The 27,535-nt window shown below is 37.5% G+C and overlaps 4 protein-coding genes across 10 annotated transcripts; 3 read left to right on the plus strand and 1 right to left on the minus strand.

Annotated features, from left to right (window-relative positions):
- Positions 1-821: 821 nt before the first annotated feature.
- On the plus strand, positions 822-11,776 carry LOC148915422 (uncharacterized). Of its 2 annotated transcripts, none has more exons than XM_089041257.1 (24): positions 822-1,273; positions 1,428-1,787; positions 2,105-2,237; positions 3,094-3,269; positions 3,748-3,821; positions 4,014-4,049; positions 4,139-4,229; positions 4,618-4,677; positions 5,174-5,339; positions 5,677-5,873; positions 6,135-6,236; positions 6,497-6,607; positions 7,495-7,560; positions 7,640-7,738; positions 7,960-8,205; positions 8,291-8,347; positions 8,455-8,556; positions 8,861-9,175; positions 9,330-9,517; positions 9,585-9,687; positions 9,890-10,035; positions 10,395-10,474; positions 10,589-10,752; positions 10,861-11,776. In XM_089041257.1, exons 1-24 carry the CDS (start codon positions 914-916, stop codon positions 11,047-11,049), a joined length of 3,621 nt encoding a protein of 1,206 aa, XP_088897383.1. In that variant the 5' UTR covers positions 822-913; the 3' UTR covers positions 11,050-11,776. The 2 variants fall into 2 exon arrangements, with proteins under 2 accessions (XP_088897383.1, XP_088897384.1); XM_089041258.1 differs by having other exon boundaries at positions 10,856-11,045.
- On the minus strand, positions 11,041-19,847 carry LOC148915423 (uncharacterized). 3 transcript variants are annotated; one of them, XR_016121924.1, is made up of 9 exons: positions 19,465-19,847; positions 17,591-18,910; positions 15,210-17,000; positions 13,696-14,811; positions 13,144-13,248; positions 12,938-13,027; positions 12,697-12,807; positions 12,080-12,614; positions 11,041-11,560 (listed from the first exon to the last, which is right to left on the minus strand). XR_016121924.1 is itself a non-coding variant. In XM_089041255.1 (8 exons), the coding sequence occupies exons 1-8, from the start codon at positions 19,522-19,524 to the stop codon at positions 12,144-12,146; spliced, it is 5,064 nt and encodes a 1,687-aa protein (XP_088897381.1). In that variant the 5' UTR covers positions 19,525-19,847; the 3' UTR covers positions 11,654-12,143. The 3 variants fall into 3 exon arrangements, 2 of the variants coding, with proteins under 2 accessions (XP_088897381.1, XP_088897382.1); XM_089041255.1 differs by lacking the exon at positions 11,041-11,560 and having other exon boundaries at positions 11,654-12,614; XM_089041256.1 differs by lacking the exons at positions 11,041-11,560; positions 12,080-12,614; positions 12,697-12,807; positions 12,938-13,027 and having other exon boundaries at positions 13,143-13,277.
- Positions 19,848-22,040: 2,193 nt separating this feature from the next.
- On the plus strand, positions 22,041-26,741 carry LOC103338454 (heparanase-like protein 1). 4 transcript variants are annotated; one of them, XM_089041261.1, is made up of 11 exons: positions 22,249-22,379; positions 22,595-22,643; positions 23,542-23,820; positions 23,929-23,965; positions 24,133-24,316; positions 24,660-24,808; positions 24,889-25,122; positions 25,289-25,478; positions 25,622-25,747; positions 25,846-25,945; positions 26,171-26,741. In XM_089041261.1, exons 3-11 carry the CDS (start codon positions 23,593-23,595, stop codon positions 26,564-26,566), a joined length of 1,644 nt encoding a protein of 547 aa, XP_088897387.1. In that variant the 5' UTR covers positions 22,249-22,379; positions 22,595-22,643; positions 23,542-23,592; the 3' UTR covers positions 26,567-26,741. The 4 variants fall into 4 exon arrangements, with proteins under 4 accessions (XP_008239881.2, XP_088897387.1, XP_008239880.2 ...); XM_008241658.2 differs by having other exon boundaries at positions 22,595-22,636; XM_008241659.2 differs by lacking the exon at positions 22,595-22,643 and having other exon boundaries at positions 22,041-22,379.
- Positions 26,742-26,946: 205 nt separating this feature from the next.
- LOC148915424 (uncharacterized) lies at positions 26,947-27,465 on the plus strand. Its single transcript, XM_089041264.1, has one exon. It carries the CDS (start codon positions 26,999-27,001, stop codon positions 27,275-27,277), a length of 279 nt encoding a protein of 92 aa, XP_088897390.1. The 5' UTR covers positions 26,947-26,998; the 3' UTR covers positions 27,278-27,465.
- The last annotated feature ends 70 nt before the right edge of the window (positions 27,466-27,535 follow it).

Below are 27,535 nucleotides of genomic sequence, written 5' to 3' on the forward strand. Positions count from 1 at the left end.
GGTTTGCGTAGTTTTGGACAAGGATAAGGTCATTGGGTTAGGGTTACTTCTTTTTTTGATGGGTTTGGGTTACTTGATTGTCAAACATTGAGAGAATCTGGGTTTGCTTGGTTTTGGGGTTTTCATGCACATACAGGAAGCTGTTCCTAGGTGTTGAGTTGTGATGATCAAGTGAGAGATAAATTTGATCAACTCAATTATGAGCTATAATGAGAAACAAAACAAAAAAAAATCAGAAGCAGCAAAGTATACTCAAGACCTCTGAGTGAAGTGTTAATCTATATTAAAGGATAACTAATTAAAAGTATAAAATGATGTAATTCTAGATGTAAACACTAACAACAACAAAATCATAAGCAAGTCTACTTTGGCCCTAATCCACATCTTTTTTATGATTACTGATAATAAAAAATCGACGATAAAAGATATTCGACGATAAAAGATATTACATTCTTCGTCTTAAATTCTAAAGTTCGATTTCCTTTATAAAATACTATGTTTTCTCTCTTTCTTTTATTTTATACAATTCCGCTTTATGTTAAAAAAAAAAATTTAACTGACTTTGATTCATAAAACACTTTTTGGTATTCAAAGTTCAAACACTTGAATTTGTAATAAAAATTTCGAGATTCTTCTAATAAAAGGGCTAAAAAACAATTCCGAACGGTCCCTAATATAAAAAACGAAATATTGATAGTCAATAAGGCCCTTATTGTTTGTGATATTTGCGAATTGGGGGTAATATCTGAAAATAATTGTTAATTGGTCCTTTTACAGTTGAGGACAATATGCTTGGCACGTGCTGACTTTTGTTCCGATTATTTTCTTCTTCTTCTTCGGCTTCCATCGTTCCATTTCCCGCCCTTTTGCCCTTTACGAAACCCTCACTGTATCTCAAATCCCTAAACCCAAAATGGAAATCACGGAAGAGCAAAGAAAACGAGCCGAAGCAAATCGCTTAGCAGCATTGGAAAAACGCAAAGCATTGAGCGAATCCTCCAATCTTCAGCTACAACATAACCCATGGTCGCTCTTCAAGTGCCGAAAGCTCTCTCCCGACCTCACCTCAAACGTCACTCACTGTATCTCCGATCCAAGGCCAGAACTTTCCCATGTCAACCTGATTATAAATACCCAATTGCCTACGAGGTTCCGGGTCAGGCTCGAAATTTGCTCCCCGGATTCTTTCTCAGCTACCCCAGTTGCCGTACAAGGCTTTGCATTTCCGGGGCAGGAGGAGTGCTTAAGGAGACTAAGTGATATCTTGGCTTATGTAAGTGTGTCTCTATTGTTTCCTTTTCGGGTGGTGACAAAAACTTGGTGGAACAAATTGGAAAGAAAGGAAATTGAATTCTGGTTCTGTGAAGTTTGGTATTCAGTATTTATATATGTGTCTAAATTTTTTTTTTTTTTTGGAATTGTCTTAGGTCATGCCATCCCACTACACGCAAAATCATGGTGGTGGAAAGGCCTGTGTTTACAAGCTGAGTGATTACAATGCAGTCTTGAAATGTTTAAGGAGCAACAAGGGCATTGAAACTGAAGAGATACCTTGGGGCACTCTTAATGTTGTAGAGAGACTTTCACATTCTTTTATTTCTGGTAAATGGATACCATGCAGACCAGAACACTTGTCAGATGATAAGGTTGATGAGTTGATTGGGAAGCTACCGAAGAATCTATTGGATGCACTCTTGCCTTTCCAACTTGACGGTGTTAGATTTGGTTTGCAAAGGGGTGGACGTTGTCTTATTGCCGACGAAATGGGCCTGGGAAAGACACTCCAGGTAGTTTTATATTGAGTAAACTCATATTCCTTCTGATTCTTATTCATGGTGCTAGGTTTGACATTCTAACCGTTCAATGCATGAGTCAGCACTTAGACATTGTAATGTACTTTTAGTGAGTGAGAATGCTACAATGCTGCTTTGGATAACATCTACTACAATATTCTTTAGCTTTCTCATAACCACACACACAGAGATTGAACTTTATTACTTATACACAAACAGGTGGATCTTCTGCATTTGAATTTTTTCCTCTTATTTTCCCCTAAGTTTCCATGAAGATATAAGATTTAATATGCTAAAACTTTTCCTCCCAGGCTATTGCTATTGCATGCTGTTTCATGAGTGAAGGTTCTATACTTGTTGTTTGCCCAGCTATTTTGCGTTATACTTGGGCAGAAGAATTAGAGCGCTGGCTTCCTTTTTGCTTGCCTGCTGACTTCCATCTAGGTAATATTTTTTTAATGTTTCCAATTTATTTTATTTAAGTTGGGGAATAGTGGTTGGGGGGGGGGGGGGAGCTGTGTTTTCTATATTGTTTCCAATTTATTCTTATTTAAGTTGGAGAATAATGGGGAAGGTAGGTACTTTAAGAAAAGACAACTATTCTCAGGGAAAACACTTTGCTACAAAAGGTTTAATCTTGTGTATTCAGTGAAGAATAATAGTTTCTTGATTCCATGCTGTATGATTTGTCGTTTTTGCCTTTTGTTAATATTATAGCAATACATAAGATTAAAAGTAATTTAAGAGTGCCTAGTCAGAGTAAATGGATTTTTGTTATTAACCGTTTGGTTCCAATAATGTTAAGAAAACAAAAATGCCCATGGTTTTGGAGAGTTCTATTTTTAGGCCTCTTCTATGCACAAATTTACCCCAGGTATCATTCTTTGAGCTTATTTCCTTAGTTGAATATGTTCCTTAGTCCCTTCTATAAGAGTAGTGAGCGCATATGCAATATATGTAGATACATGATTACAAAGTGTGATTAATTGTTAGTAAAAAGGGGTGAGATGTGGTGTTAGTTAAAGTTAATTTTGTGAAGCATATATCGTTTCAGAATTTGTTTTTCTGTTCTCTTTTTAGAACTGATGCTTTATAACTTTTAACAAGCCAGCCAAAAACCTACTATTCTTTGACATAATTTTTTTTAATCTGCCGGTGCTCTTTATGCTTGCATTTCTGGTGAATGAATTGTGAACTCATTATAACCTAGAAAATTCATTTGATACATTGTTTTATATATCCATATTCTAGATTTACTAGCAAAACATGAATGGATTCTTACTCATTCTTATGACTCCAGTATTTGGTCACGAAAACAATCCAGCCAATTTAAAGAGGTGGCCTAGAGTTGTGGTTATTTCGTATACAATGCTTCACCGTTTGCATAAGAGCATGCTTGACCGAGAATGGGCTCTCTTAATTGTTGATGAATCCCACCATGTACGGTGCACAAAGAAAGCATCAGAACCTAGAGAGGTAAAGCATATTCCTTTTCATATCAAATATCAAATGATTCTGATGACTCTTATAAAATTTGGTTTAATGAGACCCTGGTGGTATAAATTGCTCCAAAATTTAGACTGACTGTTTATTATTGTCTTTACTAGAAAATGAAATTCTTATCTGGCTAGATAGATAAGTGAAGCCAACCTCCATAAGTTGGGAAATGAAATGCATAATTTTTGCAGCCTGGAATTTTTTTCCGGTCTTTGAATTAGGATGGTGGTTTATGGGCAATATATACTAATTTAAGGGAACAAAAATTTCTTCCTAAATTGTCATCTGTATACATATTGTTGTCTTCAGCTCTGATGACTGGTGGTTCAAAGATACTATTTGTATTCAAATTTTGTCTCCTAGATTGCTCGTTTGCAACTTTCCTAGTAATTAATGAAGTGTACTAAACTTGCAGAGAGACTTTACTATATGCTAATCTAATCATGTTTGTTTACAGATAAAAGCTGTTCTTGACATTGCAGCAAAGGTGAAGCGCATAGTTTTACTATCCGGGACACCTTCTTTGTCAAGGTTGTAGCACGGGCCTTTGAAGAAAATTGGCAGCATTGTCTGCAGTTCTCTATTATTTCTGGAATGTTGTTCTTTACTTATCTCAAGTTCCTCTAACTTCTTAGCTTTCTTATTTTTTGTTTTTCTCTGTAGCTAACCACTGTTTGGTGCATTCTAATATTTCATTTTGCACATCTTCCTAGGTGATCATAGGCCGTATGACATTTTTCATCAGATAGATATGCTATGGCAAGTTCTCTTCACACTGTTTACATCTCACCTGATTTGCTTGCTTTTCTCCAGGTTAATTGGTTTACATCGCACTTGTCTTTTTGCAGGCCTGGTTTGCTGGGAAAGGACAAGTATGACTTTGCCAAAACTTACTGTGATGTCAAATATATCCAGGGTTCTCAAGGGAAAACTTTTCAGGTAATACTTGGAATAGCCTTGAAGATCATTATTGTTCTATTGATTTCTTGAAAAGTGTCCTCTTTGTGCTGCCAGGCAGTAAAGACTTTAAGATGATGATGTTTTTGCAATCCCTTGAAAAATAAAATAAAAATAAAAATTGGCATCCCACTGATGTATGCATGTTCAAGACATTATAAGATATTCTTGCTTCTTGGCCGAAACAGTTGGCCATGGCTTAAAAGGTTGTTGTTTTGTCCTGACTAGCCTTGCAGACCTGTATCTATATCTATAGCTATAGCTATACAGTGTGCAATTGGTGCTAACACCTTTTATCAACATCAGCTTTTTTTAATGACTTATTGTTATGAAGGAAAGTTTATAGATACTCTATGGGATTGTGCTGCAGGATTTCTCGAAGGGCACTCGTTTGGAGGAGTTGAACATGTTACTGAAGCAAACAGTCATGGTGTGTTCTTGTTCTTTATGTTCATGTCATACTGATTTTTCCTTAGAAATTATGTGATAGTTGTTTTCTTCAATGTATCTTAAAAATTCAAACTTTCAAGGTCAAATTTAAGTGGCAATCTAAAAAGCATATAGCAATGGACACATTTGAGCAGTAATCATAGCTATATTATTATTGCAGGATTCTAATGACTTAAAAGTTGATACCACTAGTTTAATATTTTTATCAAAACAAATGCGTAGGTTTTATGTGTAATTATCAGAGAATTGTTAAAGATATGAGCCATTCTAACCTTTAGGAGTGTACGTTTGGTGATTAGTAATGCACATATTATCTTTAAGACGTATCGTCTGATGATGTGCTCTCCGTGAACTTCATGTGAAGGTCAGAGTAATCTATTCTTTAGTTTTAAGGTTAAAGCTCACTTACATGTAATACTTGTAACCCTTGGTGATTGGTGTTCATATCTCACTCTTTATTGGATGCTTAATCATAGATAAGACGTTTGAAGGAACATGTCCTGGTTCAGCTACCACCCAAACGCAGACAGATTATACGAGTAGTATTGAAGAAATCTGATATGATTTCAGCAAAGACTGCTGTCAAGGTGGGAAAAGGTGTCACTAAAGATGTATCTTCAGAACATTCGGATGAACCGAATGGTAATTTAATGTTCTTTGTAATCTGTTTATGTGAATGCAATTCATATGTTACAGGATCATGTGTTTTCTTGCATCTCTTGTGTTTCTGTATTAACTACTGAGCATCAATGCAATGGGTAAATAGCGTATTGAAAGGTTCTGTAGTAATAGAATAACAGTCTTTCCTCTACATTGGTCTGCTTTAAGGTGTTTATTTGTTCAGCCCTTTACCTGAATTAGTGGGGTACATCTTCTTTTATTTAGTTTACATGCTCCTTGATGGGTTTAGGTGAAGAAGCGTGATTTGATGTACCCGTATGATTTTATGTTCTTTTATTTGTTTTCCTTTTGCTTTCAGATAATGGGGGTTGCTGCAGATCCGGGCAGCTTTCCTTCCAAGAATTAGGTATCGCAAAGCTAGTAGGGTTTCGTGACTGGCTCTCCATTCATCCACTCACTACAGAGTCAGATGGTGTTTCAAACTTGGACTCAGATTCCAGTTCTCACAAAATGTTAATATTTGCACATCACCATAAAGTACTTGATGGAGTACAGGTGAAATTTCTTCCGAATTGTTGCATCCCTTGAGAATGGTTTATGTTAGTGTTGTGGTTAAGGGTTTTACTTTTAATAGTGTATTATGATTTTAATGTTTACCAGCATTTCATTAGCATTGTTTAATTACACATGGTCCCTATGTCTTGTTTCTATGGGTATTGGATTGTTGAAGTTCATATTAATTGTTGGTGGGCATTGCTATTAATGTTGATCTTGTCCAATCATTTCCTGAATATTAATATGTTTCTGAACTATCAGGAGTTCATATGTGAGAAAGGGATTGGTTTTGTTCGAATTGATGGAAACACACTTGCCACAGATAGGCAGTCAGCTGTACGATCATTCCAATTATCAACTGAGGTTCGTATAAGCTGTACTATCATAAGTAAATTATTTGCACCAGCATTTTTTCTTGATGTGCCTATAAACTTAACTACATGCAAATAATTTTTCAAAATTATGAATCACGACTCAAAAACATGGTATTGTCTTCATCTGATGATCTGGGAGTTTCCGTTTACATGCTATACAGATTTTGCTGATGTCGCTGCCAAGACTCTTGTCTTTACCCCATATATGTGCGTGGTTATGCTAATGCATTGAGTGCCTATGTCTTTCAGGTTAAGATTGCAATAATTGGTATTACTGCTGGAGGTGTTGGCCTTGATTTCTCATCAGCAAAGCATGTTGTCTTCTTGGAGCTTCCTCAGTCACCATCATTGATGCTTCAGGTTTAAATATAATAAACTACTTTCAAGTTTCCCAGATGTTAACTCTTATCCACACAAATCATTCAAGATTGATCCCTACTTGTATTTTCACTAGTTTTTTTTCTTGATTGAGATCTTTTGTTGCTTCTAGAGGGCGAGTGCTATTTGGTTGAAAGTTGGTTTACTGGGTTGTTCTTATTTTGAGTTCATGATGCTTCGTAATTTGATATCTACCTGCCCATAATGTGATAAGAGTGGAAGTACTTAGAGTTGATAAAAGTAGAAACATATGCATGTGATTAAGAATGGTCGTCATCAATCAGGGTAAAAGATAATAAGTTAGAGTTATGGCTCAGTCTGTATATGGTATGCAGTGCAGTTACAATTCATATCTATTTGGGGAGGTTTGCAACGTCAAAGAGCCAAGAAGGTCTTAAATCTGCCATCTGTTTGACTCGTCCCGGATACATTTTGGAACTTTTTTTGCAAAACTACCTGATAGGTGTTGAATATGCAACAGAGGTCTCACAATTATACATGCCAATGACGTTTTAACAAATGAAATGTGGGTAAATATGTAGTTCTCATATAAAAGTATTATAATCTGGGTGACTCATAAAAATAGAAGAGCTTAAGTAATTTTCCGCCCATGTTTCTTCTTAATCTTGATGGTGGGTAAAATATTCCATGTGCAAGTGTTGCCTGTGTCATACCTTGAAGTTTACTGATTAATGCCTTCCATCCTTGAACAACATTGTCCATACTCCATAATTTAATTTGTTCATATTAAAGGAAAAGGATATTAGTAGTACAGATGTGCATATGGGTTTGTGTGGTGTCAGGGTGTTCCCCTATTTTATATGTGATTGACTCTTTAATGCTCATGCTTCTTCTGAAATTAACTGAAGGCTGAGGATAGAGCTCATAGGCGAGGGCAAACAAATGCAGTCAACATATACATCTTTTGTGGAAAGGTGCTTTTTTCTTGTGTATATAGAAGTTCTGTGAATGTATTCTATGTTTACCTTTTAACTGTAGTCTGACATGTTGTAGGATACCGTGGATGAGTCACATTGGCAAAGCTTGAATAAGAGTTTGCACCGCGTATCATCTACAACAAACGGAAAATATGATGCAATACAAGAGATAGCGGTACTTTTCATCTCTGAATGCTCCTTTCAATGCTAATTGGTTTTTAAACCTCTTTGCTGTGTTGTTCATATCATTATCATCCGAAAAGCAATACAGAATAAGTCTTCATTACTACGGTCATTTCAAAACAGTTATACCAATCCAAAATCCAAATCATTGGCAGTGTGGTTTGGTTTCCCATTTGTTATATAGGATTTAACATCATATTTTGTGTTTGGCAGGTTGAAGATGTTTCTTTCTTTGAGACATCAGGTGGACCTGATACTTGTCAAGATCATATATTGCAAAGGACAGAGGGTGATGAGGTCTCTGCAGAGCCAATAAGATTACCTGACTTTGGCTGCTTAGCTAAGGATATGAAGCCTTATGAGGCATATGAATTATTAGTCACAAACATTCTACACAGATCTGCACAACATAGTGATCCTGATGGAAGTTCATCCCAAACTGACAGTTGTCTTGTCAAGGTAAAACCTAATTGTATAAACTTCACCTTCTTGTAGGTACAATCTTCCATTTTGGGGATGATCTATACCAATTTTGGTGAAACAGGCTGATGTGGTTTCTGATTTGGAAAAGAGCACTGAAGACATAGATGGACTTGAAAAGGTACATCTGAACTGAATTGATCTTGACTCCAAAGAAAGAGATGAGTTTTTCCCCTTTCCAGTTTAAAGTTAAAATGGAAGAAGTTTTATAAATTACAAAAAACACAGGAACACCAAATCAACTGTCAACCAACCAAACTAAATGACGGTGAACCTGTTCAGCCACTTGAAGCTGAAGAAAGCAGTACTCTAGATGCCCTGCGATTTGAGGTAAAATTTGTAACCTGGTTCTCGGGTTCCCTGTTTGCACCACTGGTCAAAAGCTGAAGATCGCAACATGTGCAAACGTCATGCGGTAGATCTCAGTAATGACTAATTGTCTTGCAACGAAATCTATATGGTTTCAAACAATCATCTAATGGACATTCTCTCTAGACTATTGTCGGTTTATTTCAAATAAATTATTTGTATTGATTGCCTCAATTGTGTGTGGTTTACTTTAGTTAGTTTAGCAGTACATAGGATTCGCTCAGACAAGTAGTAATCTATCCTAACTTGCTTTTGTGGATATTAGGTGAGCCAATACACTGGCCGGATCCACTTGTATTCATGCATCTCAGGAGAGGATTCAAGACCAAGGCCAATGTTTGAGAATTTTAGACCAGAGGAACTTGAGGCACTAAATTCTCCTGCTGCTAACAGTATTAAAGAAACAGCTTTTAATTCTTTGAAGGACAATCCAGCCTATTTACAAGCTATTCTTGCATTCATTGAAGAATGGAAGAAGCTGAGGCCCATCGAACAAAAAAGATTACTTGGAAAGCCTTTGCAACTTCCGTTGACTGTTGAGTTGTGCTATCTGTGCGAAGGCATCAACCATGACATCAGGGTACAATTATACAAATCTGAACTTTGCTGGATATTCCTTTGTTGGAGTAAACTTGCTCATCTTTGCTCTGTTCATCTATTTTTAGTTCATATCAGTGTCTTCTATGGATGGGTTGCAGGAGTTTACACATAACAATCATTTTCTTTTCTGACAGGGACTGCTGAAGGGTGGAAGCAAGCGCCGCTCTACACCTTTTTATGAGATCAGCCAACCTTTACCATCAAACGCTGTGTGGAAAAAAGTCCATCTACGTAGTGGCTATGGAAAAAAGGAAAAGGAATATGCTCAGGCTTATACTCTGACTGATGAACCTCTCTGTAAACTCTGTCAAACACCATGCAAGTAAGTCCTCTATAAATGGTTTACGATACAGTTATTTGTGTTGGATACTTACTGTACGTGATTTCAGGGGCCACAATGCGAAGACACCCGAGTATTTTGAAGATCTGTTCTGCAATCTTGGTTGCTATGAAGAATACCGCATCCGAACCAGTAACAGATCTCTTCGTCAAGTAAGTATATGAAATATGTTATTTGAGATAATCTAGTTTTTTTTTTGCCATGAATTTGAGATAATCTAGTTCATCATATACTTTCCTTGGTTGTACTTTAATTTTACGCATGTGATAATGAAATTCTTGTTGCTTTCTGGATATTTCCTCTCGTTATTTACTTGATTCATTGTTTTAAGATTTACATGCTCATGATTTTCAGGAACTTTTTCAACTAGAACATGGTGTCTGTGCAAATTGCCAATTAGATTGTCATAAACTTGTGGAGCACCTAAGACCATTATCATTGGCAAAGCGAAGGCAGTATATCGAAAAAGTTGCACCACGGGTGGCGAGGCTGAAGAAACCGTAAGTCAAGGAAAATTGTTTTGACCTTTTGGATTGTTTTAGTTGCTGTTGACGGGCAGAAGATTATAAATCTTGTACATTGTTTATACGTCCATGTGATAATTATAAACTGTAAAATATGTCTGATTATGACAGTAAGATTTTGTAACTTGGAGAGTGATGCACACCATAAGCAGGCACATTAAACAGACATTTCATAAAACTATTTTGGGAACAGAAATTGTCATGCAACTAGTTAGAATTTTTTTTTTCATCCCTTTTTTTTTTCTAATGCATCTGCTAAATACCTAAAATTTGTACTTTTCAAATACCAACAATATCCCTGAGATCAAAACACATTACCATTTGACATAATACAGGCTTGATAGGCTTGTTAAGGATCCAACAGAGGGCAATGCGTGGCATGCAGACCACCTTGTTCCTGTCTATCGAGGTGGAGGTATGTACTATCTTTGTTTCTAAGAGGGTTTTTTTTTGTATTCTGGAATTTTAGTGGAGTTATGACTGGTACAATTCAATTTCTATGTCTTATTTTGTTCAAAATTTTCTGTAGGTGAATGCAAGCTAGAGAACATGAGAACACTTTGTGTGGCTTGTCATTCTGATGTTACTAAACAACAGTGTGCTGAACGACATTCAACGAGGATCAAGGCTAAGAAAAAGCTAAAGGCAATCATGACTAATCTAAAACATAAAGGCACAGAGACTATTCTACAGGTATGTTCTAAAAGCAGTGGTCTTTTTTCCATATTGCTGAGATGGCTGCCTTAGCATTTCCCTTTTGGTAAAATTTGTTGCAATTTGATTAACTGATTTCAAGGGCAGGAGGGGAATATGGAGATCCAAGAGAGTGTATATGAGGACGAGCTTTTAGTCAAGGTTCCTGGGAGCGCCTACTCTTTAGCGAATCACTTGGATGCTACAATTACAAGTGGACACTTGGACGAGCCCTCCTCGAATGGCAACAAGATTTCCACTCCCACAGTACAGAACCATCCGCCAGGAGGAGCATAATTCATATCTTTCCATTGAGATTTTTTTTTGGGGGCACATGCCAGCCATTTGTTGTGTTGAGCTAAAAATGAGTATAATCATATGTAATTGAATTACATCACGAATCGCTCCCTCAAGGTTAATTAAAATTTGTGAACAGTCAGTCCACTACAACAAAGAGTTTGACAGGTGGCTCAAATTCCGTTTCTCGAGTCTTTTGCCTTGCTTTTTAAAAGTTGATCATCATGTCTTCCAGAATTGCCTTCCAATGAAGCTCAGCCGCTTGCCCAACATGACCATATTCATCTTCCACAAGCTCAGCCGTATGATGTGATGTGGAAGCAGAGCTCTGGATGCAATCTTGGACTCGCCACTGGCTTCCACGTCCTGCAGATGCTGCTTAGCCAAACAGGGCACTTGCTCCAACTCCAGATGACAACCCCACTTGTTGGAGGACTTGTCGGAACATACAATTGCATTGCTAGAGGCCAGGGTGGTTTGAGCAGCTCTGGACTAATTGTCATGCAATCCTCTGGTTTAAAAAATGAAATAGTGTAATATAACAAGTTTAAACTGATTTTAAGAACGGGACGTATGAAGGTGCAACAGAGTGAATGAAACGTAATTCTGTTTAATATACAAGTATTCTTTTATTGTTAAAACTGTCAATTCTGTACACATGTATATAAGCTAGGCAGGCAACAACAATTTTGCCTTCATTCGTGTTACATTACATGCGTGTTTTGCCTTGCCCATTCAAGTCTGATATGTCCCGACGTCCCTAATAACCCCTTAAAAACTCACGTTTTCAATTAGAATTTGGTAACATGTTTTTTGGCAAATTATATATATGACCTACTAGCTCACTCTATCTAGCCAAAAGAGCTATAACCCTTTGTCACTGATGCCTACATTCCTCATGCCAACAGTCATAAGCCTGTTGCAGTTTCATTTTCAGAGGAAACTTCTGAAAATTTCAGATTGAACGTTTCAACTCAGAAATGAAAGCCAGAATGCCGAAAAGGAAACAAAATTTAGCATGCGCACACACCTAAGATGTTCTCTGTCATAAGGATACTCTATCCATGCGCCGTGTGAGCTCATGCTTCACCAATTCAGGGGGTCCCACTGGAAAAGAAGTCTTCTGCTCTATCAATGAAACTGATAGGAAATCTACAATGCAACATCATAGAGGAAGTTTCTGAGACTGGAAGATTATGCTTCAGAGCCGTCTCTTCATAACTCTTTGTTACTTTGCTTTCTCTGTGGCTTCTCATCTTGCCAATTCTCATGCTGTTTCCTGAACCACCACCCTTTCCCAAAAAAACCTTAGTGCTTTTGGTATTGTTACGTCCAGATCTTAGGGGAACGTCATCCGCTGGGAAAGTGTCTAAGTTTGAATTGGATCTAACTGCTGGCAAGATATTTCTGCAAGATCGTAACAAGGAGAGTAACATATCTGTACTGATTTCCTGCTGAACCACCCCCTTGTTCTGCTCACACCCATAGCAGGCAGCAACCAGGGTGCCAGCCAAGACTGGCATCAACTCAGGGTCACTGAAGAATACAAATGGTAAATCGCATACCTGGCCACAACCAGCTAAACAATTAGATTTTATCAATAAAAGTTGAAGATATAAGAAATTTTTAGTTAGAGACTTCACTGACCTTGTGAATGATGGTAGGACTCTTTCCCCAGCGAAGGACAGCCTGATTCCCAAGGTGGAACAAGGCAAAGTGGCCAAGGAGCAAAAGAGATTCAAGCAGAAGAAAACCCACCTGAGACACAACACATTATAGAAAGGTGCAGACATTGTTTAATTCAACTTCAGCAATAAAACTATGAATATTCAAGTAAAACCAAAAAAGATGTATGGAATTAAACTGAAAAGTGACACAGATTTATTACCTGATCATTAGCTACTTTCCACTTGCTGGTGCAATGGGACAGAAGGAAACTCATCAAGTGGAAAAATTCCATTTTCAGGTCTGGCCTAGCCTGCAAGACAAAACAGAATAGTACAAAAAGGGTAAGCTCACTGCACGTTTCACAATGAAGCAAAGTTTGATAGCCATTATCATCCACAAAAGATTGAAAGAGTCAAATGGACTTACTAGCGTTCTCTGCATAAATTTAAGATCCAAAAGAGCCAAATTGTTCAACACCTTCAGTACTCTAGTTGCCACGTCTTCAAAATTAGAGGGAAGGACATCTGAAGTCTGATATAAAATAGGAATTATCTTTAGATCTGGCAAAAATGATGTCATGATCAAGATACCATGAGTAGAAAGCATTACAAACAGATAAGCATACACGCCAAAGGAACGCTTTGGTGTATGTGTATATTCTTGATCAGTGCAGTAAAATAAATTGATGACATTTATAAGGTAATGAGGACCATATACTCAACATTCGTGTTTGTAAACTGACAAAAATTTCCTTGATCCATCAACCTACCACAACTCTTTTTCGGGGACAGATGATTTGAAATTCAAACAAGCTAAGAAAACACCAGCTCATAACAAAATATGACCAACAAAAATTAAAATTGATAAGAGCGCCAAATTATTTACTTCTTTTTCTTGAAGGACGAAGCCAAAAATGTTAATGGCATTGGAAACACTAAATCAATGTTGCAGATTATTTGCAGCTGGCAGTAAAGTTACCTGTTCAGAAGACAATCTATTGTTTGCCTGCAGTAACACAGATGTCAACAGAGAAGGGAGGCTGACAAGCCCAGTCTCTGACACAGCAGTAAGAAGAAACGCTACTGGTTGTTCCAAGCTCACGATGATTTCATTCTTTTGTACTGCACCATTATCAACCAAGTGCTTCCCATCCTTCTGTGATGCAAAAGGCTCCAGAGTATCCTCACTTGGAAATTTCTGGGTTTCATCTGGAACATCTGTCTTGATTGTGTTATCATTTCTTGCTTCAACCAAACTATTAGGCTGCTCTTTTTCACTATCCTTACCAGTGGATACTGCCTCAGTAGACTTATTTATCATACATGATTCATCTAACGGACCATCCTCTGGTACATCTGGTAGATGTACAACTGTACCACCATTTTGCACAGATAATGGAGGTCTAGAATCTCCCAAGGACTGAGTTAGAGGAAGATCTTCAGTACTATCACCCCCTGGAAATTTAGCCTCTTCACTTCCATTCCCTACCACTGTTTCAATAGGTACATATTTCCAATCGATAGAGCAATTCATTTCAGATCTGGATGTTAAAACAACCAATAAATTTATACTTAAGAGAATTGAAGATGGAAATGGTGACCCTTCCACCTGGGGCCGATCATAAAGTGCAAAGAGATCTCGAAGCCGATGAATAACTTGGTAGGCAATCAACAGCTCAAGCAAGCCATCCCGCATTTGGAGCTGTTGTTCATCAGAACTTATATGACTGACAATTGTTGTCACAGTCCATAAATAACCATCCAGCACCTCAGATATTGATTCAAAATTTTCAGCTGAGGTTTTGCTTGACAGAGAATTACCATTACCAGAAAGGTTCAAGGATACTGCTATCTTAATATAGCTCTCAAGGGCTGCTGACAGCATCGGAATGATAGGAGGCAAGAGATTCTGTGTGAGAAAATAACTCCTGTTTGCAGGCACAGATAACACCACCCTTAAAAGCTTTAAAAGGTGTATTGTCACTTGGCAGGCTTCAGGTTTCGACGTATGAGAAGCAGGTAGGGCAGAAGCTATGAAATCAAGCAAACCAGCTTGGCGAGAAGCCTGCAGTTCTGGCTCCTTTCCCTCCAAATACTATATCCAAGAAAGAGTGAAAAAAGAGAGTCAGAATCAATGTTTACAAGTCAACATAACCATCTCAAAGGGTAAATTTTAAAGTTGGTATTTTCTCACATAACCACATTGGAGCATCAATAAGACAATTCCAAGCACACAAGATTTATAATACCGTACAACTTAAGCGAGCAACTTTTTCAGTAAAAAAGGAAAAAAAAAAAACTGACTAATTAAGATACCAATTGGAATTTTGGGGAAAGGGGAGCTATGAGATATTTTCCACAAAAAATCAGACCTCTACAGTGTGGCATACCAAGTTACATCCATGCTAAATGCAAAGTACCCAAATTCAGGACATCAGCATCCCATATCTGGCTACACAGTATTAAAAACTTGTAATCCTTGAACTAAATTACCTTGATCATTTCAGCAATTATTAACCCAATACTTGCAGCCCCTTCTTTTCTTGCCTGCCGGAGTCTTTGAAGTTCTTGAAGCCATCTTCCAATCTTTGCCCTTGCAGTTCCCAGTGCCGTTCTGTATCCAATGCTAGCATTTTCAGCACCAACAGGAGGCTCAGGAAATTCATATTTTAGAGCCATAAGTCTTTGCCGAATTCTTTTGATCCTCCGCTTCATTGAATGTTGTGCTGTAACATTGCTTGCCACTAAAGTAGACCCTCCAAAGCCTGAAAAGCTGCTACCTTGATAATCATCACCACTGTTGATTGATGATCTTCCCTGACCCTCCTTGTTCAGATTTCGACGCAATAAAGGAGAAGATTGATCCCTGAAATCCATAGACGCTCTCTCTCGTATCTGCTCCAAGTAAAACTTGCGCCGTTGCTCACTTTCACTAAGTCTCTCAGCCAATTTCTGGGCCAGAAGTTCAGCCTCCTCCTGCTGGGCTTTGGCTCTTTCCTCCTTCCTACGAAGTTGTTCCATGGCCCTTGCTTCACGTGCTGCACTTGATGCTTTGCGCTCCTCTTCCCTTCTAACTTGAGCCTCTTCCTTTCTCCGCTGTGTCTCGGCAAGACGCTGCAACTTTTCAGCTTCAATGAGTTTCCTCCGTTCTAAAACAGCTTCTTCTCTTGCCATATCCTCTTTCTGTTTAGTTCTTATAACTTGAAGTTTTTCTGCTCTCCTCAACTCTGAATCATGAAGCTTCTGGCGCAAACTAAGTTTTTTATTTTCTTCATTTAAGGAAGTTATGAAACGAACCTCGTTAACTTTACTGCTTTCATCACCAGCTCTCTTTACTACTTGAGCTAGAAAAGCTTCATGGCGAGACTCACTGCGTTGATGACGAGCATATATTCCTTCTCGTAACTTCATGTTGCGGACAGCATGAAATTCACTAGCTCGATACACCTTTTCAGAATTACGATGAAGTTTCTGAGCTCTCTCATTATCTAGCTCACTTTTGATTCTCAAAGCACGGGCATGCTTTTCTTCTGCTTCTCTCTTCAGATCCAAAGCAGTTTTCTTTTTCTTTTCAGGAGACATTAGTTTATCATGCAACATACGTGCACGGTCAGCACTTTTCCTCCTCATGCCAGGTGAACGTGAAACACGAGAAGAGACACGGAAAGGAGATGAGAGTACATCCTCCCAGTTCCTCTTCTCTTTCCAAGCATCCATGGATTTCCATGGAGCTGAATTCCTCTTTCCTTTATCTTTCTCGACTAGAGGAATTTGCTTTTTGGACTGATCCGTCAACCTGGGGAATTTTTCAACAACACCGTCTATAATCAATTTTTCTTTCTTAGGGAGCAGCCTCTCTGCTTCGGATCCAGACTGCTTACTCTTAGTCTTTCCAGCAGCAGAATTGTCCCTAGGAGGTAGCCTAGATGCATTAACAACAGAAGTAGATGAATTCTTAGGGGCACGTTCAGTTTGTACTAAGTTTGTTTTGCTCGATGACTCAGTACTCCATTTTCCTCCATTCAGGTCAGCTTCACCGAGATCTGAACCTCCACTCTGTTTTCTCGACTTCTTTATCAAGTCTTTAGCATTGCCTTTCTCATCATTTATTGCAGATGACTTATTCAGCTTATCACCAGATCGGAGATTTAGGTACTGAGGGCTCAGAAGTTTAGCATCATTAGCCGCACACAAGCTAGCTCTTTCTTGTTGAATTTTCTTAAAAGCCTCGAGAGATGACGATAGTATCTCTGCTTTGTGTGCTGAAGTTGTCATTCTTCTAACCTGCACTCAACATTAACTAAACTTTTATGTGACAAATAATTTATTCTTTTTGAAAGTTGAAAGAGAAAAGATTTAAAAACCAAATTTTCTAGTCATCTTTGAAGCATAGTTGCCACCACATAGAACAACAGCTCAGACAAGTAAATGGATCCAAAAGCCATGGTGCGAAAATCGTACAAGTGAGTAAAATAAGGATCAGAGCATTTTATTTGTTTCAAGTCTAATAAAACAAGAACTACATTGTCCTATGACCTTTTGCAAGTCTAGATGCCATGCTTCACTAAATTGAATGGCCAATAGGAAGTAGAACCTCTGGAACATAAAATAAATATCCATTAAGCAGCAAACCCAGAAACGTAGATGGAAGTTGTCAAACTACGTCACTCAGTGAATTTTTATGCAAACATAATTTCCTCAGGCATTGAAAAAAGTAAACTACCAAATAATCACATTTATAGACTATCAGCACCAAAATTTAATGAACAGTACAAGATGCTAAAATGAAACCTCTTTCGGTATAGGAACGCTAAGAAAATATCCCCTCTCTCTACACTATAGTAACTTAACATAAAATATTTCATACAGCTTACCTCCCATGAGAGAGCATGTGGCCTACGATGATCACTCTTCAACGTAACTGGCACCCCATCAATCAACTGAGAAGATGACCTTTTTATTTTCTCAAAGTCTTCCACTCTGGTGCTTAGATCTCTAAAATCAGAGGCAGCCTCTTCAAGAACAAGAATGGCCTCTTTCATCTGCTCTAAATCGCATTCTAGTTCACAAAGAAGATAAAGTTCGTCCACATCCCTATTAAGATTCTCAAAAAGAAAGCACCAAAGCCGCTGCCTAAACCTTTCTTTGCTTTCCCATGTGTCGTCTCCAAGGGCACTCACATTTTGTGAGTTTGACATATCATGTAATATACCACATTGTTGATCCCCATGATCCTCAACAGAGGCTGTGAAGGTAGACACTCCCAAAATTTCAGGATCACTCTCTGGTGGAACTAATCCTTTATCTTTGGCAATATGAACTTCACTTGAACCCCCAATTTTCCCTGATACTTCAGCAATTTCAGGGTCACCTACCTCAGATAGAATAACAGGTGCCTGAAGTTTCCCCACTACCCCAGCCTCTTCACCAGCTAAAGTACGGAAGCTTAAATGATCATCAACTACTTCTTCGATGTGTTCATTATGTATATCCTTGCAATGCGAAACATTGTTATCCAGATCAACCTTTTTCCCATTCAATATTGGCTCTTCAGCATTTTGAGAAGATATTATATTCACCTCCTTACAGTTATCTTGACGTAATTGGTCCTTAGCAGTCACTGAAAACATCTGATGAGAAACAATACGTGCATCCACAGATTCTGCCACCAATTTGTTTTCTTGTGAATTTGCACAAGAAGCAAAATTATGACCAATTCCATGCTCACTAGAGGCCACCAGATTATCATCTCCAATAGCACCAAACTTGATTCTGGTGCCGACAAGGTTAGCATGAGGAAGTGCCAAACCCTCATCCTCGAGATCACCCCACTTGATTTTATGAACCACTTCAGAATTATCTTTTGCAGGGATTTTCTCAACATCTCTAGTTCCACCATCAGAATTTTTAATAAAAGGAGGTGACTTAGGACATCTAGTATCTTGTCTAATAACACCAGTATTAATATAGGGCGCACCCATTTTGTTTTCATTTGGGACAGGAATAGAATCAATTCCCCGGCTATGTACCACATAATTTTCTCGTACCTTTGGAAGCTGGGATCTGCGCTTGCCACAAGAATTTCCACTGTTTTCACTTGATGAGGTCTGACTACTCGAATGGTTAGAAGCATTTTTTCCAGAAAATCCCCCAACCCAACTCTGTAGAGAGAACTTTGAGCTACTTCTATTTTTCTGGACAGGAGGCAAACAAATAAAAAGCAAAGTTCTAGAACATGTCAGTGACACAAGAATGAATCGATTACGTTCTGGTAAAACATGTAAATCTACAATATTATATCTATGTATTAGTAGCATGAAAATGTTACATCTAAAAATATAATAATGAGAAACCTGCGCATTCATTACTTGAATTGATTGATACGATGAATACAACCAAACCTGCGGTCTCTACACTTTAAGCTCCACTTATACATTTCAATGAAGATAATGCCAAGTTAATTGTTTTTGTCAGTAAGACTCTATGAGCTTCAATTACTATATAATATCAAAATCTCTAACATGTATATTGCAACTCCAAATAAGTTTGGTGAAACCATTTCATTGTTAAGAAAAAGAAATTCCATTAAAATAAACTAAGCAGATCCCTATTAATTTAGACCTAATTATCTCCAGTGAAATCTGCAACATTGCATTGCATAATGGATGCTAAGGTTGGTAATGGAAGACCAATGCGACAATAGTAAACCAAGCGCGAGAGAGAGAGAGAGAGAGACCAAAAAAAACACCTTTTTCACTTCGAACCATCCAGAGCCCTCATCATCTACTGCTTCTCCACTGTTCTCCATTCAAAATTGAGCAAACCCCAATTATATTCAGCCCAAAAAAAAAAGAAAGACGAAAACAGATTGAATTTACAAACAAATTTGGGAAAGTTTGAAACTTTGGTTGATTTTATTTTATTAAACAATTTTGGGAGGGTGTTTTGAATAATATAAAGGGAAATGACAGCTCAGACAAAAAGAAGCTCTGAGGAAACGGAATTTACAGGGATTTGGGAATGTGGGAATTGACTTTTGTGTTTGAGAGAAGCGAAATTGAAGAAAAGGGAGTTTCTTTTTTGGGTGTAAGGTGGTGGGAGGGAAGAAGAGAGTGTGAGACGACAGTCGGTGAAAGAGGAAGGAGTTGCGCAATCAAAGTTATTTTATTGATTTGCCCATGTTGTCAAAAGATACGACATTTTCAGTTTGTCGTTACATTTCATTGCCACCCTCCAATTTAGCATTTCTGGGACCTTGACCAGTGGGGCCTGAAACCCAATCACTCAGTTATTGGGCTTCTTGCTTGATATAAAAGTCCATTGGCCCAATTTGGAGCTGCTGCAATTAGATGGACATTGATGGGTTTTTGTAGTAGCATTAGACAAAATCATATGGAAGACAATGTTTTGATTAAAAAAAATATGGAAAATACTTCTCTTCAGGACAGTATGACATGTCTGCAAAAGTTCTTCTTTTTTGTATTTTTGATAAATTATTTTACACGAGTCAAACTGTATTTGAATGAAGAGTATCTTTTTCTTTGACAAGAAGAAGACAGGCAATATCCTAAAAATATTGAAGATAGACAAGTGGTTACCTTTGAATTGTGAAGCGAGAGGAGCCTTTGGTTCTAACTTAAAAGATGGGGTTTGAAAAAAAAAAGAAAAAAAGAAAAGAAAAAGATGGGGCAACCAATTGAACCAGAAAGATTGAGTTCCAAGACATTGTTGATCATTAGTTGTGTTGTGTTTATCTTTCAATATTAGTATCAACACATATTGTCTTGACTTTCTTTAGCACCGCTTGGAAACATGAATCATACATAGCAGTTGAAACGTCGCACTTGTTAGTTTAGGACTTGTAGTTGAGAATGATTTCAGTTTAGTTTATAATGGAAAAGAGATTGCTTGTGGTGTGGCTGTAGGTGGGCCCTCCAAATCCAATTTTAACCTCGCCAGCCATGCAATCTCTGTGAATTCATGTACGAGTAGTGAACAGAGCAGAGGTTTCATGATTGTCACGCAGTCACGCAATGGGTTCCTTTGAATTTTGAGGCGAGACGAGCCTTTGGTTCTGAGGAAGACATAAGGGCAAGGCAAAAACTTCAATGTAAATCAGTAAGACTGAAGACATAGCCATAAGGCGTGGCAGTAGTTTTCACTTTAATAGCAGATAGCAGAGGATGTTGTTGGCTAGCCTAGACATTCGAAGTAAAGGAATCTAAATTAAAAGGCTATTCCAATCCAAATTCAACAGATTTAGTTGATATTCTTAATTGCCACCACATTCACACCGGTTGAAGTTGAGTGTCATTCAGTCGACTACCTCAAGAGTTTGAAACTCCTCTTTGTGAGTGATGGCTGCTTCCATGAGATGGTGTGGGCCAATTTCCCCACCATTTTTCAAGAAGGACTTGAACATGTAGATATTGTCGGAGAAGCCACTCATGATCATGAAGCCTGGATGTTGTGTACAAATGCAGGGATGCTCGTCCTCGTTCAAATACAGAATGTGATATTTTCTGGAAATTCTATGCTATTTAAGGTTAATTAGCCTAAATGGTGTAGCAGCCCTCTCAAGCTATCATTTTCTTGCTTTTTAAAGTATTATTTCAGTTTATCCTTAAAAAAATTATGGAAGTTGGAACCATAACTAGTAATTTTACTTCTTAAATCCGACTAACGCAAAAAAACTCATTTGATTTATAAATGGTATATCATCAGTTCTTATATTTTTTAAAGAAATTAATCATGAAATATTAGACCAACACATCTCAATCATTTGATACAAGAGTTTTAGGAAAAATCTTTGAAAGGAATTAAAACTATATTTCTAGAAAACGGTCATGTTATATTTTCGGAACTTCTCAAATTTAAGGAACAAAGTTTTTTCATTGATACATATTTAACTTAAGAATATATATTCCACCGTTTTTCTATTTTCATAACTTATTATTAAGAGCAACTTTTCGTCATGACAACAAACAAAGCAAGAACAGAAAAGTGAGCTTTGAATTTAATTGATCAAACCAGAGTCAAAAATTATAAAATACTACAAACTTGAAAGACATTCTCTAAAGCTAAAGCAAAAACCTCTCCTCTAGGAGAAGGAGAAGAACATTTGGTATTCGCATAACGTATGGGTAAAGACAAAGCTGTTTAAAATAATAAAAATAAATAAATGCGCCACCCTTCCAGATCGTATATTAGTATATTAAATTAAAGAATATGTGCTAACCAAAAGCTCTCACTTTTTACATTAAAATAACAATATCATTCTACTCTGTCTGAAATCTGAACCTTTCCCCTCTAAAATTATACTTAACCGTTTCTCACATCTTACCTCTGTTTTTTTCTTGTATTTTTTTCCGAGAGTACACCGCAACAGTGTGGCATGGAACCATATGAACAGTTCGTATGCTTAAATAAACTAAAACGCGAGTTCAACGATCCTCAATTGGTCGCTAAATGAATGTCACTTTTCCAAGCTGGACCCATTTCACCCATCACTGTTTCGTGTCTCTGAAAGGTCCAGCAATGCCAACAACTCCAATTGGGGGACAGAGAAAGCTCGTTTTTTAGCTGCAAAGCATCACATAATTGATGTGCTCTATCTGAAGGAGTTTGCTTTGAGTTTGAGCTTCCACAATGGCGTTGTCAAAGGTAAAATTTTAGTTTTTGAGCTTAATTTTCCTTTGGGTTAGCCTAATTTTGATCAGTAGGTGTCTGGGTTGCTTTGGTTTTAGTTCTTCAGATGCTGATTCTTGAAATCTAGATATATGTCTCTAAGGAAAAGCTTATTTCTTTTGGCTTTATTTGTGGTAACTCTCAACTGGGTTGTCCATGTTTGTCTTGAATTTTGTTATTTTGGTGGGCAGCCATGGATAAACACCCACCGTCTTCAGTTATGACAAGCTCTGGTAATCGGTGAAAAACTCTTCTTCTCCTTCACATCTATATATAGTCTTTTGATGTTATATCTTGAATTTGAGATCTTAAATTTGTACTTTTGATTCGGATTCTCTTTATCTAATGCAACCGGTAAATGTTGGTGCGTTGCTTTTACCAACAATTAATGCGAATGAAGGTTCATTCATGGCAAATTGGCAATGCAATGCCACCATTCATATAGACATCCCCTAGTTCGAATTGGCTCAGTATTCATCCCTTGTCTTCCTTGGTAGTGTTTGTTATTCCAACTCACTTGCGATTTCCTTGGGATTTCCAGTGAGCTTCCATTACTGGATCTTCCTCGGAATCCTAAATCTGGTTTACGAGAAAACAGGAGCTTCTGGTACTAATTATCTTTACTTTTACGTCCCAAAGACAATGCATTTCTTTCTCTGTTGCGTTTTTCAAATGTTACTTTTTGCTTACACTGATTTTCTATGCAAAATTTAGCTTTATGTATTTATAAGCTCTGTAGAAACTGAAAATATGAAGAATAGTACATGTGTCTTTTCAGTTAAATGACCATTACAGATTCTTTGTTTTCTTTTCCATTTGCACTTATGAATCTCCTCCTCTCCATCCATTATTAGTGATAGCATTACCACCTCAGCTAGTATAGCTGTCGCCTCATCAGCTGCCATGTCAACAGCCAGAGAAGTATCTGCAACTGAAGAATCTTCCAGAAGTCTTCCTAGTTAGTTACACAGTCAAAGTTGTTAGAATTGGTTGACAGCAGTCATAACTAATCATTAGGATAATTTGTTAAGCTCATCATAGATTAGTTAAGCTCATTAGGATAATTTGTTAGCCTTTACTTATAAATTTAAATGTCTCTGATGTAATTGTGATTCAATGAGTTTATCTTTTCTTGCAGTTAATTTGGATTAGTTGAGGTGGTAGCGATACGGGCACAATTGAATTTCCTATGGAATTCCGTCTCTCCTTAGTTCTCATTCTGGTTTCTCTCCCTGCAATTTTAGCTCAAGGTGTTGGGAATACTAAAAAAGTTGGAAATGTTAAGGTTGTGGTTAATGGGATTTTAGCTATTGCACAAGTTGATAATAATTTCATCTGTGCCACTATTGATTGGTGGAATCATGAAAAGTGCGACTACAACCAGTGTCCATGGGGATCTGCATCTGCGTTAAATTTGGTAAGCACCCAGAGATACCTCTGTATGCATTTGCTTTTTTCTTTTTATGTCAAATAGTAAGAAGGGGAGTATGAAGTTAAATTTATACTGTGGTTTTCTTTTCTCCAGAACTTGTCTCATCCTTTGCTTGCCAAGTCAATCCAAGGTTTGTCTATCTGTGTTAATAAAGTTCACATCTTTTGGACAATACTATTTATTTAAGTTAGAATCAAGTGTCAATTAGAACAGATGAATTAAAGTCTTCTACTTATGTTTGTTTGAATAACTTTATCTACAAACTAAATTTACTCTTCAACATTGGTGGCTTGATAGCTTTCAATCAGTTAAGGATCAGAATTGGAGGTTCCTTGGAAGACCAACTCTTGTACGATGTAGGAAATTTGAAATATCCTTGCCATCCTTTCAGAAAGCAGAGTCATAGCTTGTTTGGATTTTCTAGAGGATGTTTACCTATGAGTAGATGGGATGAACTGAACCAATTTTTCAGTAAGACAAGGTAAGATTCAGGTTATCAACTTTCCTACCCCAACCAAATTTTATTTTACTTTTATAAAAAAGTTGGGTCTTCTCCATCTTCGTTCCTCAAAATAGGTGGTTGATGCTTGATTTATCATTTGTCTTAGATAGTGTGTCTGAGGAACATCTTTTACTATGTTGTTGTCTATCCTAACAAATCTAAAATAAAAGTCTTCATTGTGTCAAATGCATATTGGGAGAATCTCTAATTGTTTAGAAGTGTAAAACTTTCATCAGAGGTCCAACGACTTTCACTGGTTGTATTATTCAAAAATTCATTGCAGATAGCCTCTTTTACTATTATTTATATCTTACATTTTCAGGCCCATCATCACATTTAGCTTGAATGCACTGTCAGGGAGGCACCACAAAAGCGGGGGTGTTTGGGTTGGAGATTGGGACTCTAGCAACGCTTATGATTTTATTAATTATACCGTTTCAAAGGGATACCAGATAGATTCATGGGAATTCGGTATGGAACAATAGACAAATCTCCTTTTCTTCCCACGTTCTACTTTTGCGTCACTTATGTTCTTGTCCATGTTGCTTTAGGTAATGAGCTCAGTGGTCGTGGTGTTGGAGCTAGTGTTGGAGCTGAACAATATGGAAAAGACTTGATCAAGCTTAAACATATTATCAACCAGTTGTACAATAAGTCCCGCACTAAACCTGCACTTGTGGCACCTGGAGGATTCTATGACCAAGCATGGTTTGCCAAGCTTCTTCAGGTTTCTGGTTCAGGGATAGTCAATGTTATCACTCAGCATATGTACAATTTGGGTGCAGGTAATTCTGTTAAGACTTTTAATAAATGCACAGTTTATAATTTTCTAATATATGGTTAAATAGTACTCTTTTGAGGTATAGTAAGTATTCACACACAGGAAGCCCCATATGCATAAATTATTTTCCTATTTCCCCTCTGCTTTGACAATTCAGCTGTGATTGTCAGGTGTTGATCCCAAGTTGGTGAGCAGAATTTTGAATCCCGGTTACTTGGACCGTGCATCTGGAACATTCCGTGATCTTGAGCAAACGGTGAAAAAGAACGGCCCTTGGGCTTCTATATGGGTCGGAGAGTCTGGAGGGGCTTATAACAGTGGTGGTCGTAATGTGTCTGACACATTTGTGAACAGCTTTTGGTAATCTTGATTGTCACACTACTTGCAACATTATGTATTTTTCATTGCAAGCTTTTGATTGTAGAAACAGAGAAATTTACCATTGTTCACTGTATTTTTGTGTAATCAACAAGCCACAGTTACTATTTATATATGAATTTCAGGTACTTGGATCAGCTTGGAATGTCAGCCAAGTACAATACCAGAGTATATTGCAGGCAGTCTTTAGTTGGTGGAAACTATGGTCTCCTCAACAGAACGTCATTTGTTCCTAACCCTGATTACTACAGGTAAAGCATGGGTGGGGTATAAGAAGGATTTTCTTTTACTTGATATACCACTTATCGAAAACTGATTTTTGTTTTTGTTTTTTTTATCTTCTGAATAGTGCGCTTCTATGGCATCGACTTATGGGACAAGGTGTTCTTGCTGTTAACAGCAATGCTTCTGCAGATTTACGCACTTACGCCCATTGTGCAAGAGGAAGAGTAAGTCTGCTTTGTAGGAAGATTTTGTGCCAAGCATATAAAAGGATATAAAATTGGTTCAAATTCATAGGAAACCAGGAATACTTTAAGTCTAAGTCTAGCAACACTACTAAGCCTATATAAAACATGAAAATATTGTAGTGAACGCCCCTTGTAACTGCCTGATAGTGCAATAACTTAACTGAATTCTAATTTTTACACTGATCTTACTCTTACTGTTCGCAGGCAGGTATAACTGTAGTCCTTATCAATTTTAGCAATGACACCGATTTCATTGTCAATGTTGAAAATATTTTGGACTTCAATTTGGGTGCTCACGAGAGAAACATTAGCAAAGAAAGTTATTTCAAGCGCAGCCTTAAGAAAACGGTGTCATGGGTAGGACGCAAAGCATTAGACAAACCAGTTTACAGAGAAGAATACCATTTGACACCACAAAAGGGGAACCTTAGAAGCAAAACCATGGTTCTCAATGGAGCTCCATTGGAGATTACTAAGGACGGAAACATCCCAGAATTGGAACCTGCTCATGTCCTTGCAAATTCTCCGCTAACGATCAGCCCTTTGTCCATCAAGTTTGTAGTGTTGCCTTACTTTGATGCTCACTACGCTTGTGCATGATTTCTCTGTACTTTGACCCTTGGTCAACTAGCATACACCCAAGTTGCAGAATTTGTGAGCCAATGGCAATTGTAAAATCTGTACAATAAACAAGAAATATTCTCAGCACATATTTCATGCGGAGAACAAGCTGAAAAAAAAAGGGAAAAGTTTATGATAAGTAACTTATGTTTCATATTGTCTTTCTGATGAACTCCTCCAGAGAATTTGTAACAAGTTATTTATGTTTAAATTTAATAATATATATTCTTTAAAAATTTTAAAAAGAAAGAAAAATATTTTTTTTTCTTCATAAAACGACATGTTGTTTATGACCAAAAAAATAAAACGACATGTTGTTCGCTTTAGTAGAAAAAACACTATCTAAACACGCATCTTTCTCTCAGACCAAAAAAAAAAACACGCATCTTTCTCACCTTGATCTCTCTATCTATGGCGTCGACCACCCCAACAAAAGCGGAGGTGCTGTGGCTGTTTCGATCGCTGCTGCGTACGGCGAGGCAGTTCTGCGACTACAACGTGAGAGAGTACACCAAGCGTCGCACCATCGACGCCTTCCGCCACAACAAATCTCTCTCCGAGCCCTCCCATCTCTCTTCAGTCTTTTCCGACGGCAAGGCCCAGCTGGACCTCGCTAAAAGGCAAGCACTCGTGTACAAGCTCTATGCCCCAAAGATGACTAGCATCATGGACCTCAAGCCCACCATCTGAAAACCAACTCCTCCAACAACAACAATAAACGAGCTTTGCTACTTGATTTTTTGTATGTTTTGTTTAGTGGGTTTTTCTTTGCATTTTGCTTAGTTTCGTTATGCCTTGTGTAATGGGGATTTACAGTGTACCATGAGTATGGAAATGATGATTTGATAATATATATGGGTTTTCGATTTTATTGAGAATTTTTTTTCCTTGCAGGTTCATTACTTCGTTGAGAATTTTGAATAGGCTAAGACAGGTATAAAACAAACA

This window comes from Prunus mume, linkage group LG7, assembly GCF_029339155.1.
Source record: "Prunus mume cultivar Tortuosa linkage group LG7, ASM2933915v1, whole genome shotgun sequence".
Taxonomy (NCBI): Eukaryota; Viridiplantae; Streptophyta; class Magnoliopsida; order Rosales; family Rosaceae; genus Prunus; species Prunus mume.